At 34.4% G+C, this 16,290-nt stretch overlaps 1 protein-coding gene across 9 annotated transcripts in view; it reads left to right on the top strand.

Annotated features, from left to right (window-relative positions):
* Window positions 1-2: 2 nt before the first annotated feature.
* The window catches only part of LOC123530002 (trichohyalin-like), a 60,912-nt gene continuing 44,624 nt past the window's right edge, over window positions 3-16,290 (top strand). For 5 of the 9 annotated variants that reach the window (XM_045310684.2, XM_045310683.2, XM_045310677.2 and 2 more), the window contains exons 1-8: window positions 3-158; window positions 2,474-2,526; window positions 3,843-3,887; window positions 8,057-8,082; window positions 8,377-8,650; window positions 12,124-12,328; window positions 13,161-13,229; window positions 15,243-15,803. In XM_045310684.2, coding sequence (XP_045166619.2) covers window positions 148-158; window positions 2,474-2,526; window positions 3,843-3,887; window positions 8,057-8,082; window positions 8,377-8,650; window positions 12,124-12,328; window positions 13,161-13,229; window positions 15,243-15,803 — 1,244 coding nt within the window. In that variant the 5' untranslated portion in view covers window positions 3-147. The remainder of the gene's footprint in view (window positions 159-2,473; window positions 2,527-3,842; window positions 3,888-8,056; window positions 8,083-8,376; window positions 8,651-12,123; window positions 12,329-13,160; window positions 13,230-15,242; window positions 15,804-16,290) is intronic. The other 4 variants (XM_045310675.2, XM_045310681.2, XM_045310679.2 and 1 more) reach the window with 4 other exon arrangements.

Here is a 16,290-nt window from a genome sequence, read left to right as displayed (position 1 = left end):
TCACATGAGAGTTACTCCCCCTGACCCGCTGATACAGGAAACAAGCCTGCGCATGTGTGGCAAGAAATTCCTGGCGACCGAAAATAACAAGTACAAACTTAGAAAAATCTTTACCTGAGAAGCCATGCTTTTGGACAGAATTCAAACATGAATTATAGGTAAATTTATAGCTAACTTATTGTTTTAATGTTTAGTACATATTCATTTGTGAATCGTTTTTTATGAAAAGTGTTGATCGTCTGGCAACAATGTTGAACAGGTGCGATGAATTTTACCCCACCCACTCGAGTTTTCTAGACAACTCGGTTGTCATTTCTATTTAAGTTTCACACAGGCTAGTACTTGCATGTATGTAGTTATATTGGTTGTCAAGATAATCTTGGTGCATAGGGAACCTCACAGTTTCTTAATAAAATTGATTTAATACTGTCCTGTAAAATCAGGAAGGTCTAATACGGGGAGTAGAAACTCCGTATAAATCAATACATTTATCTGTATTATGCTGTCGTCCATACCTGTAAATATCGACCAGTCGTTAGCGATCGATATTTTGTTTTCGCCACTATCGATTAGCGTGTGATTAGCATATTACCTCATGTTAATCATGGAGCTATTACACTTATTGTTCAAAGGGGTTTACCAGTCACATGTTAAGTGGCGATAATTAGATGATCAGAGATTGATCTAAAGGGATTCTGAAGCAAAAACAGCATGCGACTGCATGTGGTGATATGCTTAATTATTATGAATTAACTCGAGCTCACTTCCCTGAAGAAATCTTTTACCACGTAACTTCAAACCTTTATCAAAGGGCCGATTTTTGTTGGATTTGAATAAGAAAAATGGAAAATAACAGAAAGCTGACACTTTTCTTAATCTTGTAGAGTCATAATTATAATTATTGTTTATAATGTCAGATTTCTACATACAGAAACAAACATTCTTCTTGAATGTAGGGAATGTTTCAAACGAAATTGTTGTTTAAACTCCAAAAATTAGTTTAATAAATTTAATCTTAAAACTGATGTGTGAAAAATAAAATGTATTTAAATTAAAATAATATTTTTTCAAAAAAAGGCCGACAACGAAGTTGCATTTAGTATTCCGAACTTTTAGATAAAACTGCAGAAAATCATCTAGGTTTAACACGCATTTAAATGGTGAAGAACAGAGCAATATCATAAACAAATATTTTCAGGCGACAGTTTACAGTTTTGACTTGCTATTTTCATTAAAATATGTCCTATTTTTTTTTGTTCTAAATACTCTGAATCAACAAGGCAAATATCATGTAAAAAACGACATCTTTCTCTCTGGGTAAGACAAGTCTAGATTTAGCCATTTTCACATGGCGAAAAGTAACATTAATGTAGATATTTTCCATTTAAAAACAGATGCAGGCAATAATTTCATGCCAGAACTTTTGTTTTCAACAAAAAATTCAACAAATGCTTTCCCAGATTTTCACTGAAAGGACGAGTTAAACTGTAAGGCGTAAGTGTTTGAGTAATAGCAGAATAACCTACGGCATACGCTTCGATTGGACGACAGCATAAGATAAGATAAATGCCGGTTTCCAGTCCCCGTATCAGTTGTTCCAGGTAAAATCAAGTTTACCATGGTCAGAAACATCCAAAGTCTATAATTAGATTGTACTGAAAGATCTTGTTAAAATCAGCAAGTATTCTATCTTCCGTAGACGTCAAACCCCTTGCGGGAACGTAGATGTTTTGCGCATCAAAATCATAAAGAGAAAGAATATAGTGATAAAAATTTAGACTGGAAGAAACTAAAAAAAAATAATTTTGGTGATATAAAATTAAAAAGGTTAAAACTTGAGTTTGCAGGATAACTAGGGCGATGCGTGTTCAAGGCTGCAAACTGCAGTACTGAACTGCTCTAGGGTAGGGAGGTGGGCGACACTGGGGGGAAGTTGGTTCCAATGGTATACTGTTCTCGGAAAATAAGAAAATTTGTAATAGTCAGTGGTTGCAGTAATTAACCTATAACTTAGGGAATGGCCATAGCGGACACATCGGGTCGTAGGGGTAAGGATGCGCAGGCTGGTCTGGATCCATGCTGGTCGCAAACCCACTATGTTGGTTTTCTCATGGCATGGCTCATATAGGATATTAACTTTATACCGCTGTTTGTTATTAACATGGTTCAATCTTCCAGCCCCTGTTGATGGTATTATAATTATAGTAGTTTTACCGTGTGTTTAGCCAAGTTAAATATATTTGATGAGGCTTTTCTACATTTAAATCATTGTCTTATGATAAAATATTTTGTGAAAGATGATTCTCAGTTTCTTTTACACATTATACATGTTATTAAAATGCACATACAATCACATCATAGTTTGTAGCATCTATGCTGCTTTTGTTGTCTAGTTTCACTTAGAATTACTGTGTACTTTTTAAAACTGTTTTAATCTGTTTAAAGTTTTAACTTGGCAAATTTCTATTTTCAGTGTGTTTAAACTTCAGAATCAGGCTGGTAGACCTGCCATATTTTGGGAAAAGGGCAAGTACTTTCCACTGTTTAATGTTGTATTCCATTGGTATTTGTATAATTTTATTATGATTTTAAGATTTTATAGTTCAGTAACAACGCAAGAAGGCATTTTATCTAAGTTGATTCACATAGTCTTGCATGTATGATATGTTTAAAGGTCAATTTGCAATACGACTTTAAGAAGTAAACATGCACTAATTTCTTTATATATAAAAAAGGGGTTATTTCATTCCTGAGAGGAACAGCTAAGAAGTTTACAGAGTTGGTTGGGTTTTCCCATCATTTGGTTTGCGTAACATATTGGTTAAACTAAATCTGATATTCTAAAACAGGTTGTTCCATCATTTTTACTTAGAAAGTCATCAGTGAGTTTTACTTAGAAAAATCAACCGTTTTGAGCTTATAAGTCATGTGGATTAGCCATCAAATACCATTTGGCTAATGTTTCATGAGAATGTTGAAGTCGTTTAGCAATTTGATCAGTCAATCAAGTATCATAAACTTGTAATCACCTGTCTATTTCACCATTTGAAAAAGGGCACAATGTTTAGAATTACCCCCTTTGCATGATGTAACTTTTGATTGATCATTGATGATACATATATAATTCAATGTATTATAGATGATACTGATATTTATGCATCTTATCAAATCTTGATGTGTTTTGAATTAACTTACTTATGCGTTTTGTTACGCATATATAAAAAATTTGTGTCTTTTTACAAATTTTAGTACATAATTATTAACACAAATTTGCAGCTTAAAATTATGTAGTCTGATTCCTTAAAGTGCAGATTTTTGCTTTGAAAGATATATTCTTCTGTGATGCAAAGTTAATATTACTATTAGACGGTCACATATTTAATGAGAATGGATGAAAATCAAAAGTGAATAGGAATGGATGAAAATTTAGGTATCAATTTATTATGGTTCTGTTGTAATTATAAGCAGTAGTAGTTTCCACTTTTGAATAAAACACCCAGCTTTGATACCTTCTTAGGATTTTTGATTTAAAATTATTTCTGAATACATCTTTGTTAAAGTTGTAGATGTTTTAAGGGAGGGGACCGCTTTGTGATTACGAAATCTTGTTACATTCTTATATGATTGGCAGTCGATGTAGGTCGTACTAGCAGATGGCTTTACTATTTAGTTAACAGTCCAAGAATGTTGAAATAGCATTATGGAAACAATTTATTTGTGTAAAAATTGTTGATTGTCATTATAATGGTCCACTGCTTTAAAACATATATAAACACTAAAAGTTTCAACCTTTGATATACATGTTCAAGGTCTTTGACGTTTTAAAAATTTATTTTGGCTAGATTTATTCGGTTTTCCAACTGTGCCTCGTCTTCTACCTAATATAGGTAGGTGTTATTTGTTATGTGCTATCACAGTGAATGTTTTCATTTTTCACTGCAAGAGCAATGCAATTAATTGCACTCTAGATTTTCATCCAAGGTTGTGTCATGTTTTCAGTTTTATTTTTAGCTCGACTATACGAAGTATAGGAGAGCTATCCTACTCACCCCGGCATCAGTGTCTTTCCGCGTCCCCACCTTGATTAAAGTTTTTTACACTTTCTGTTTTTTCTCCTTATCTCTGTAATCACCTAATGGATTTGCTTTAAACATAAAAAAGTTATTCCTCATCATCACCCACATCATATGGCACAAGGGCCATAACTCTCACACCAATATTTCATGAATTATTCCCCTTTTTTACTTAGAATTTCAGGTTAAAGTTTTGATGCACTTTCACTCTATCTCAGTTATTCCTGAATGGATTTGATTCAGACTGAAAGTAGTTCTTCTACATCATCTCCCACATCATATGACACAAGGCCCATAACTCTTGTGCCAATATTTAATGAATTATCCTCACCCCTCCTTTACTTAGAATTTCAGGTTAAAGTTTTGATGCACTTTCATTATATCTCAGTTATTACTTCATGGATTTGATTCAGACTTAAAAAAGTTGTTCCACATCATCACTCACATCATATGACACAAGGTCCATAACTCATGCACCAAAAGTTCATGAATTATCGCCCCTTTTTACTTAGAATTTCAGATTAAAGTTTTGATACACTTTCACTCTATCTCAGTTATTACTTAATGGATTTGATTCAAACTTAAAACAGTTGTCTCACCTTACCATCCACATCATATGACACAAGGTGCATAACTCTGGCACCAATTTTTCAGGAATTATGCCCCTTTACTTAGAATTTAACATGCATTTTCACTATATCTCAGTTATTTCGAATGCATTTGATTCAGACTTGAAGTAGTTGTTCCACATCATCAGACACAAAGTGCATAACTCTTGCACCAATATGTTATGAATTATGCCCCCTTTTTGCTTAGAATTATACTTATGTAGTGTTTTGATACACTTTATCTTTACCTCTCTTATTACTTAATATTTTTGACACAGACTCAAGCTATTGTGCAATATCTTCATCCATCATTGGAGTCATTAAACACTCAAGTGACAGCTCCAGTTTTCTCAGATGTGCCCAGTTTCACTATCCAGCATCAAAACAGTTGAGCATGCTGTCACAGCTCTTGTTTATTCACATATTTATATATTTTACTTTTTGGTTTTGACAATATTTAATATTGTATTCTAATTTTGAAATCATAGTTGTTTTTAAAGTACAGCTGGATGAAAATCTGGATTATATTAAAATAGCTTTTTTATAGGTGTTGTTAATTTTTCTTGAAAAGACAAGTTAAATGAGTATAGTTATGTACTCTAGAGCTTAGTTGGTTGTGCAGGTGTAGGGAATTTTTTTCTCACTTTTTAAGCCTTGCATACTGATCATCTGTTCTTCTGCGTTCATTCTTAGATCTTCCTATCTTTTCCTACATTTAAAATATGGCCCACCCGTTTAGCTCAGTAGGAAGAGTTCAGATCTACGGATCGCAGGGTTCAATCCCCAGGCGAAGTGTATTTTCTCCATGACGATTTGATAAAAGACAATGTGTCTGAAATCATTCATCCTTCACCTCTGATTCATGTGGGGAAGTTGGCAGTTACTTGCAGAGAACAGGTTTGTACTGGTATAGAATCCATGAACAACTACCCGTTGTAACATAACTGAAATACTTTTGAAAAACGGCATTAAACCCAAAACAAACGTACAAACAAACATTTTAAATAATATATTTTTGGTTGTTTAAGGGGCTTAATATTCACAATATGAACTGGCAAATATTGTCCATCTTTCCAAGCTCACATTGCTTAAATGACAATGACAGGTACAGTGACTTTTTCTACCAGTTTTTGAGTTACAAGTGAAGTCTAATAAAGTTTAAATTTTTGATATGAGCTTAACACTTGGTAATTTAGAAATCTATGAAATGGTTAAATTCATAAATTTTGTAGCCCAAAATGGGCTATTTCACCATCAAAATACTTGTATCTTTTGAAAATATTATACCAGTGTTAACTCTTGCCTTGCTAAACTTCTATAATGAACTTGTCCATTTTTCAATTTGGACAGTACCATTGACTATTAAAAGGGGTGCTTACCAAAAAGATACTGACTGAATGGCGATCAGAGCAGTCTGATCAACATCTACACTGGTCGCAAAGGCAGAATCAGTTGTGACCAACATGATAAGGGTTAATTCTAAAAGGATCTTTTATTTCTTCAAAAGATGATTGGCAGCATATACAATATGTTTGGAACTTTTATGTATCATAATGCAGCAAATTAGTAGAACAGCCTCTGTTAAACTACTAACTTAAAGGTGTACTGATCATTTTCTATGCAATAAATTAGAAACTTTCACTAAGTACAATATCATGTTTATGGGAGTTTTCAGTGAAAAGCAACTAATATTTTATGCTATTTTCATCAGGTATCCAGTAACTGTTAATGGATTAATCAATGAAAATGAAATAGTCAGTGTTGCTTGTCACTTCATGGGTCTGGTTCTGATCAATATCAATTTAATTGACTGTATATGTGACATATGAACAATTTTGTCAGTTCAATTTAAAGTTATAATTTTTGTCGAGCCCGCTTGCGGTGAGCTGGATATAGTCGCCACTTTCGGTGTATATGCGTGCGTCCGATTTTGTCCGGACCATAACTTTGACATGCATGGACCAATCTTGTTTATATTTGGCATGAATGTTAACCTCAATGAGAAGGTGTGTCATGCACAAACCCCATGTTCCTATCTCAAAGGTCAAGGTCACAGTTGGAGGTCAAAGGTCAAATTGAAGTTTGTCTAGAGCATTTCTTCTTCATTCAATCATGGTGGGATTTTGATGCAACTTGGCATGAATGTTCACCATTATGAGACGGAGTGCCATGCGCAAGAACCAGGTCCCTAGGTCCAAGGTCAAGGTCACACTTGACAGCTGGCATGCTCGACATTCTGCCCGGGGGCATACTTGTATTAAATCAAAACATAAGAGCAATCACAGCTGGTAAACAGTCTTGCAAAGTAAGGTAGTAAGTTCATATGGCATTAAACACCATTCTATAAGAGTGCCATATGTCCAGGAAGGTATTTAGAATTCTTTTATGTGAGGAAGCCATCCAGCTGGCTCACTGCTCAAACTCTGCTGGGTTTTTACCCAAGTACCTGCCGTGCCTAAAATAATGCTCTGGGTCTTCTCAATCATTGTAAGATGGAAAGTCACCATATATATAATACAACCTGTGACAAACATTTCTATATCACTTTTTGGGCAAACCGCTCAAGTATCACAGTAGATAGAACAGAAGACTATTAATTGAAGTGTTGTGAGTTTGATCCCATTGCATGGTCATGTTCTGCCAAATGTTTTTACTTAAAGACAGTATGTCTGAAGATCTGTGTCCTCCACTTGTAGTGTAAAATTATCAGTATGTCAGTATGTGTGGAGAAACAAGTCAGTGAACACTGGTTTAACTTCTTAATGAAATACTGTTGAAAAATACTGTTTAGTTAATAACCCAATTAAAACGCAAAATATTTTAAGATAAAGAATGAAATAATACTAACTAGTGTTCTATCACAGCTTCACATGGTGCTTCGTTACTAGAGTGGATTGAGGCATAGTATACAGGTGTTTTACTTATTTCTTCGTACAAGAAAATTTGTTTTTGTTCACAGGTTGGTAGATTTTGGCATTGAATCAAAATGGGTACAGACACTTCTTTGTTTGAATAAATTTACATCTGAACAAAGTCGAATAACCACAAGCTCAAAGTGATTAAAACGTTTTAAGCGTAATTAAACATTTCGTCTGGTGTAACAGTTTTGATTTCAAGTTTTTAAATATCCTTGAACATGTTGTAGAAGTATTAAGGTATGCATGATGTAAATATTTAAATATTAACGTTACTGTCAACATGAGAAAACAGTTTCCAAAATGTGGTATAAGTAATCTGTTATAACTTAATTTGTTATATAATGCATAAATTTACTGGGAGCAAAAAGATTTTTCATCAGTTACATGATTGTTGTAGTATATTGACCAAAACAACTGTTACAACTGTGTTTTATAACTGTCCCTTTTTATTTTACAGAAACCGTTCCAAAGAAAGACAGAAAGGTGTGTACTTCGATTTTATTGTTGGTAAAAATGAGAAATAAAATATAAACTTACTTGCAAACTTTGCGTAGTTAGTAATTTTGACATGGTTATTAAACACATTTTCTTCTTTTCTCTTATGTTAATAAAAGTTACATTTTGAATGTTAAAACATGAATTATGGAGGAAATATATTACTCTTGTATTTTAAAGGTTATACATTATTGTTACATTTCTGAGTTAATGTATTATAGTTGCCTATCTACTAATAGAGTAGACCTATTTTGCAACGTGACTGTTTTTTCACTGTTTCAGTTTGGTTACAAGAAGAACGATCAGAGATTCCCGATCCGAAAATTCCCAAACGATAGGCACCATATTGACACAGACCTCGTTTCCTTAACCCCAGATGAACCCCACCCGCCACCAAAACCGGCCAAAAATTTCATCAAGCGAAACAAAGAAAAAGTAGCTCCAAAAGCAGAGCCCCCTAGCACGGTGACTTTAACTCAGGAACAGTTAAACGCTATACTCAGGTCTGTTGGTAAAGTTGCCGGAGGCAGTGAAAATGCTGTTAAGATTACTGTAGGTAAGTCAGGCTCATATAAGAGTAGTTGATTGTATTTGTAGAAAATATGAAATATTGGAATATTGGAAAGGATCTTATTAAAATAGTTTGAGTCGAAAGAAATTTTAAAAGCAATATTTTGAGAATAATTTCAGGCTTAAGGTGACACAAAAGTTTATAGTATTATTGTGTTATTGATATTTGGTAGAGGTTCACAAACAGTGTGCTTGGTGGTCAGTGGTTCTACCTAGAATAATGTCTAGAAAAGGGGAACATAAAGTTTTCCTCCGCCTTAAATGCAGGAATTTAAGGTAATGTATTATGATATTGTCCAATGCCTTTTCAAGAAAAATGGTGGAGTCATAGAAATAAGCTGCCTGTCTCTCAAATTTTTTGTCCAGTCCATAACTTGTCATCCATCTGCCAAGAGATTTTGATATTTCTTGTTAATTCTTTACTGTAAAAATACAAGAAGTTCAGTACAATTATAGGTGGCAATATGGATAATATTCATATCTTTTTATTGTTTTACTATGGTAACAAATGTGGTTGCTATGGCAACGTATAGTCCAAAGATATGACAAAAATGTGAATTCTGGGAGATTTTTCTATGAAACTTGGTACATAGATTAAAGATAATGTAGAGAACAGGCATGTCAATTTATTTTCTCTGTCAGTATGTTCATCAGTCTGTCTGTGCTTCTGTCAGTCACAAATGGTAGAGTCTGCCATAACTTTAAACGCACAATAGTCTTTTCATGAAACCTGAGACATTGATGAAGGCAACATAAAGAATATGAACATCATTGTACCCCCCGACAACAAAGTTGTAAGGGGGGGTATACTGGTTTCAGGTTGTCTGTCCGTAGACGCAATCTTGTGCGCACCATCTCTCCTTATTCCCTTGACAGAATTTAATGAAACTTCACACAAGTGATCAGTACCAACAGTAGTTGTGCATGGGGCATGTTAGGTTCTTTCAGAAAAAAAATTTGCAGAGTTATGGGACTTCGTTTTTGTGTTACTATACTATATACCTAGACACAATCTTGTGTGCACCATCTCTCCTCATCCCCTTGACACAATTTAATGAAACTTCACACAAGTGATCAGTAACAACAGTAGTTGTGCATGGGGCATGTTCGGTTCTTTCAGCGACAAAAATTGCAGAGTTATGGGACTTAGTTTCTTGTTAACATATTATGTACATACAGTCAGCATATGCAATCTTGTGCGTGCCTAATCTACCAAACCCTTGCACACAATTTAATGAAACTTCACACAAGTGATCAGTACCAACCCTAGTTGTGCATGGTGCATGTTACATTCTTTTAGATAAATATCCTGCATAGTTATGGGACTTTGTTTTTTGTTACTATACTGTATACATACAGTCTATATACATACAGTCCGCATAATTATGCAATCTTGTGTGCGTCAAATTGCAATGTACTGTGTCAGTGCATGCGGGGGGTACATTCATCACCTTTAGTGATAGCTCTAGTTTTATTTTATTTTCATTTGTCTATCCATTTGTCAGACACAAAAGATATATCTTGCATTTACTTTTAAAAGTATAAAAAACATTTGGGTGAAAACTTGTTTATAGTTGGTTGGTTATTTAGAAAGTATGCATGGCCTTCATTTTAGTTTCAATATAAAAGATGTGGGTCCTGTAGTAGGAAATGTGACAAATCCCATGCCCAATAGTCTTGTTTATCCCCCCGCCAAAGGCGAAGGGGATATTAGAAATGCTCTCTGTCCGTGCGTGCGTGCGTGCGTCCGCAACGATCTTTGTGCGGAGCATAACTCCAAAAGTACTGGAGGGATTTTCTTCAAACTTCATACACTGATAGAACACATTGGGAGGAAGTGCAGTGTGCAAGAACAATAACTCTAACTTGCCTATTTTTTGAGTTATTCCCCTTTATCTTATTTTCTTAAAAAAATTTGTCTGGAGCATAACTCAAAAGGTACTGGAGGGATTTTCTTCAAACTTCATACACTGATAGAACACATTGGGAGGAAGTGCAGTGTGCAAGAACAATAACTCTACCTTGCCAATTTTTTTAGTTATTCCCCTTTATCTTATTTTCTTAAAAAAATTTGTCCAGAGCATAACTCCAAAAGTACTTGAGGGATTTTCTTCAAACTTCATACACTGATAGAACACATTGGGAGGAAGTGCAGTGTTCAAGAACAATAACTCTGCCTTGCCTTTTTTTTTTGAGTTATTCCCCTTTATCATATTTTCTTAAAAAAAATTGTCTTGAGCATATCTTTTTCATGCATGGAGGGATTTTGATATATCTCGGCACAAATGTTCACCACCATGAGGCGGAGTGTCAAGCGCAAGAACTAGGTCCCTAGGTCTAAGGTCAAGGCCACACTTAGAGGTCAAAGGATACAAAAATGAAAACCTTGTCCCGAGCATTTCTTCTTCATGCATAGAGGGATTTTGATATAACTTGGCACAAATGTTCACCACCACGAGACAGAGTGTCATGCGCAAGATCCAGGTCCCTAGGTCTAAGGTCAAGGTCACACTTAGAGGCCAAAGGTCAGATACAAGAATGACTTTGTCCAAAGCATTTCTTCTTCATGCATGGAGGGATTTTGATGTAACTTGGCACAATTATACACCATCATGAGACGAAGTGTCACGCGCAGTTCCCTTCTTTAGAATTACTTCCCTTTGTTGTTACTTTAAATAGCTTTTATTGTAACTTTTTCATTACTAGTCGTAGGGAAAAATCGAGACCACTTTTCTGTAGTACAACATGCATGCTACATCCAATTTTGAGGTGTATTTTGACCAATCTCTAACCTGGTAAAGATTTTTGTGTGGACTTACAATTTTTCTTTTTTTTTTAAGATTAACTTCCCTTAGTTGTTACTATAAATAACTTATATTGTAACATTTTTATAATTGACCATAGGGAAAAAACAAGACTTCTTTTCTGTGGTACAACATAGATGTTACTTTCCAATTTTAGGTGTATTTTAAGATATCTCTACCTGGTAAGGAGGTTTCTTGTGGACTTAGAAAAACAAAAGACTTACAACGATTACTAAACAACCACAAAATTAAAATTCCATTTGCAAATACAGCTGCTAGAGTAAAGGAATTTGCTGTGACGGGCATATATTGTGACATTCTGGCACTCTTGTTCCCTGTTAGCTTTCCATTCCTTCTTTTTACAGTAGCCATATAGAAAAACATCATAGCTATACTGTTCATGAAAATTAATAAAATTTAGCAGTAAACCACCTCACTACTGACTTATTCTTTCTTCCACATCTTTAAAACCCCTGATGCGGACCACATCTAAACGGTTCTTCAAAGCTTTCCCCAAAATTAATACTTTCAGACACTAACTTGCCAGGAACTTAGCCTTCAATTATAATATACCCGGTGGGGGGATTGGCCATGTCTAACAAGGCTCTTGTTTAATTTGTTGTCTGTGTTTCAAATACATCTTTTATCCTGTCAGATAAACACAATGATACCAAAGAGATAGTTGTAGAATCGCCACGGCGGCATGACCGTGATGATGACAAATATGATGACGATGATGATGATGATTACGATGATCGTAAAGAAAGGAGAAGAAAGAAGAAATCTAATAGGAAACAAGAAGATCAGAGTAATAGCATTTATTCTCTCATGGAGGGAAAAAATAAACCAAAGGCCACTTCGTAAGTATTTTACAAATATTTTGTTTAACGTTTCTTCATGACATTGTAAGATTGTTTTGGAGCTTTTCATGTACATGTAGTCAGTTCAAACTTCTACCTGTTTAAAAAATATCCTTTCATGTTTGTGAATTCAGAATCATCTTTTTTGCTCTTCAACTTCGCATAATTAAAATGATAGGAGTCAGGTCCAGAAATGGTTCTTGCAGATATGGTAGTATTATCAAATTTCTGAAAATTGAAGACCAAAGACAAGCCAATATTAAATCATCTAGCCTACATCTCCATTTTGTCTCTTGGCTCAATAGGGAGTGTGCAGATTATGGATCCTAGGGTCCAGACTTCTATCCCAATATGAGGCATACAAATGTATGTACCAGTAGTCCATGATGATGTTATAACAGACATTTTGTCTGAAGTCATGTCGTCCATCTCTGATTTATGTGGAGAGGTTTGCATTTACTTGCTGTTGTTAAGTAATTGAAATACCGAGAAAAACAGCATAGAACTTGCACAAACCATCTTGCTTCTCCATTTCATGTGGAGAAGTTGTCAGTTACTTTCTTGCAAAGGTAGTCACAGGTAGGAAAACTAGAAACCAGAAAGTTACCTTAGCAGTGCTACATAAATTCAGTCGATTATGTATTTTTACTAAACTACACTTGCTAACAGTTTAACTTTCCATGAGATATATGGCATAGTATTTGGTCAGTGAATTTGATACTTCTAGATTAAATGTGTTTGATAAAAAGATTTATCCCACCGATTAAGTGTGCATGTATAGATATGGAGTGTATTAGAAACCTATTCAGTGTATACTTCTGTGTTGTCACAGTGACACTGAGAGCATCAATAGTGATGGAAGTTTAGAACTGCGGAGATTAACTAGGCAATATAAGCGAAGGTAACGACTCAATGTATAACCAATGCATGCCATTATTTTATTGCTGATTTTATATAATCTTGTTATGCTAGTTTTGAATTATGTTCTTGCCGCTTAGTAGGTTGCTTGCTTGCTATTGACTTGCTTTTGTCATGGGTAGACACTGAACATTTTTCATAGTAAACCGAACTCAACTTTTCAAATCTGGTGAGCCCCACAATTTTGTGTGGTTCCCACAATCTATTGACATGTTTTTAATAACAAAAACATAGATATTTAAGTTATTTTCTAAAATTATTTTGTTTTCTCTAACAAGAATACTTTATATCTTTTTTATTCTATGAGGCATTTTTGTGTTGCTTTACAGAAAATTTTAGCCCGTTAATTATCACATGATCTTAGCAGATTACTTAGATTAAGATGAACAAATTTGAATTTTGTTGTGCTCTGTGGGACCTATTAGCTTTCAGCATTTACTGATCTCCCTGAAAATATACTGTCAACTGGTCAGGGGACCACCATTTGTGTCGAACCCATTTTGTAACAAACTTAGTTATGATAATCTTTTTACTAGTGCTGCAAATGCTGTATCTAAAGAACTAATTATTGCAAGTGTTATTATATGATACAACCTGTTCGTACTTTATATGCTGTAATTGCGGCATGTGACGTTGCAGATGCAGATTTTATGTTTTAAAAGATTTGCAAAACAAAGTTAAATTTTGAGTAGAAGTCACTGATTCATATACTTCAGTTTATTGATACTGTACTAACAGGTGTTCTCATATCAATGATGCATGTCACACTTGTACTGTGTATTTTATATTCATATTCCTGTGATAAGTTAGTGCCATTTACTTGACTCACTAGAAACATTGATATTCTATCTAGCTTATTCCACCCATATTCTGAAAGGTCTAGGTTTAGAATAGTATGCTCTCTGGTATATATATATATGGTGTATTGCAAGCATATATGATGAACTAGATTATAATTGTTTTTTGGATCACTGTTACTAACAATAGAAAAAAATATCTTCACAGTAACCCTTACTAGGAATGAAATATTGTGATGAAACTTGGCATATATGTAGCTAATAGGACAGGAAGGTTGGGGGATGTTTTTATGGCCATTAAGGTCAGTGTCACTGTTGCTTAAAGTAGAAATCGGTTTTAATGGAATTTCTTTTGCTAGATAACACTGTACATGTATATTTAACATATTAAAGTCACTGATGATTGAAAAATGTAATGGGAACATTGTTTATCACATACCGATGTATTCCATTTGGAATTAGAGTAATATATTTGTTTATACAAATTGAGGGGCTATATTGGAGTTAAGCATCTCTGCCAGTAATTCCTTTCTGCATGCTTATCTCTAAAATTGTGTTATGGATTTTCAAATAAATATGCTCAAAATTTATGCCATGGGCAAGATTTTGATAAAATTTGTATCAATATTGTTAAACTTGCAAAGGTCTCTAGACCCAAAGTCAACGTAACATTAAAAGATCAAACTTCAAAAAGATAACTAATGAACTATAGTTAAATTAATGCTCACCATAATAATACAAGAATCATGCATGGCCCAGGTCACTGGGTCGTTTGTCAAGGCCAGTTGACAGATAGCGCAACACCTTCCATATCTTTTGAACTGCTGGAAGAATTTTTATTTTAAAAAAGTGTTAACCACATTTATAAAGATGATTTATAGAGTGCACAACCCAGATCACTGGTCCAAGATCACTCTTGCAGGTCAAAGGTCATGATCAACACATTTTAATTTTCTGGTATAGGAGTGGAATCTGGAGATATTAATCAACTTCGTTTGGAATTAAAGTGAAATCTAAACTTCAGATATGTTTTTCATTTTATTCAAAAGAAATAATGAATAAAAATATAGTAAAAGGATAGCATTATATCAAGTGATAGTTATTTTTCAGAAATATCAGTTACTAGTATCAACAACGATTGTTAGTAGATGTTTTAAATCATAGGAAGATTTTTAATTGATTTATTATGATATTTTTAGAAAAGACAGGAAATCAAGACGGCAAGAAGAAGATGATGAGGAAGAAGATCGTCACATGCGAGATAAGAATCGCAGAAATAAAAACACTGATATAGATGATGATGATAATTTAAGAGAAAAAAGACATCGCAGAAATAGGTCAAATAATTTACAGGATGAAATTGATAGAGAAATTGCAGAACTAAGAAGACATAATAAGTCAAAGCATAGTAGAGATGTAGATAATGATAGTGATAATGAAAAAGAAAATAGACGTAGACGTACTCGATCAAAGCGTCGTGAATCTGACGATGAAGAGTTTGATAAAGATTATGACAGAAAAGAACGTACAAAAAAGAGTGATCACTCTAAGGATGTGAAAGGAATGAAATCTAGAAATAGAAGTGAAGAAAGAGATTTAGACTTTCATAATACTAGTTCTAATAAAGAGAATGAGGAACTGTTACCTTCTCCCAGAGATAAAATTGGTCTTCCTACAGATTTATCTTGGAGACATATGACCAAAGCTGAAAGGAGGCGGCTTGAAATGGCAAGACAGAAACTTACTGATGAAGAAGAAAGGTAAAAATGATCTATTTGATCAGTAAGAGTGTAATATCATCAGGTTGGAAATACAGTGAAATTTTACTCATTCCAGCATTGATGACCCGAGTACCTGGGCTGTCTTAAACAATTTATATGCTCCCAATCTGTTTTTAGCTCACCTGTCACAAAGTGACAAGGTGAGCTTTTGTGATCGCGCGGTGTCCGTCTTCCGTCCGTGCGTCCGTCCGTAAACTTTTGCTTGTGACCACTCTAGAGGTCACATTTTTCATGGGATCTTTATGAAAGTTGGTCAGAATGTTCATCTTGATGATATCTAGGTCAAGTTCGAAACTGGGTCACGTGCCCTCAAAAACTAGGTCAGTAGGTATAAAAATAGAAAAACCTTGTGACCTCTCTAGAGGCCATATATTTCATAAGATCTTCATGAAAATTGGTCAGAATGTTCACCTTGATGATATCTAGGTCAAGTTCGAAACTGGGTCACTTGCCTTCAAAAACTAGG

This window comes from Mercenaria mercenaria, chromosome 13, assembly GCF_021730395.1.
Source record: "Mercenaria mercenaria strain notata chromosome 13, MADL_Memer_1, whole genome shotgun sequence".
Taxonomy (NCBI): domain Eukaryota; kingdom Metazoa; phylum Mollusca; class Bivalvia; order Venerida; family Veneridae; genus Mercenaria; species Mercenaria mercenaria.
The sequence above is the reverse complement of the archived record's forward strand: the minus strand, read 5'-3'. Positions and strand labels throughout refer to the sequence as shown.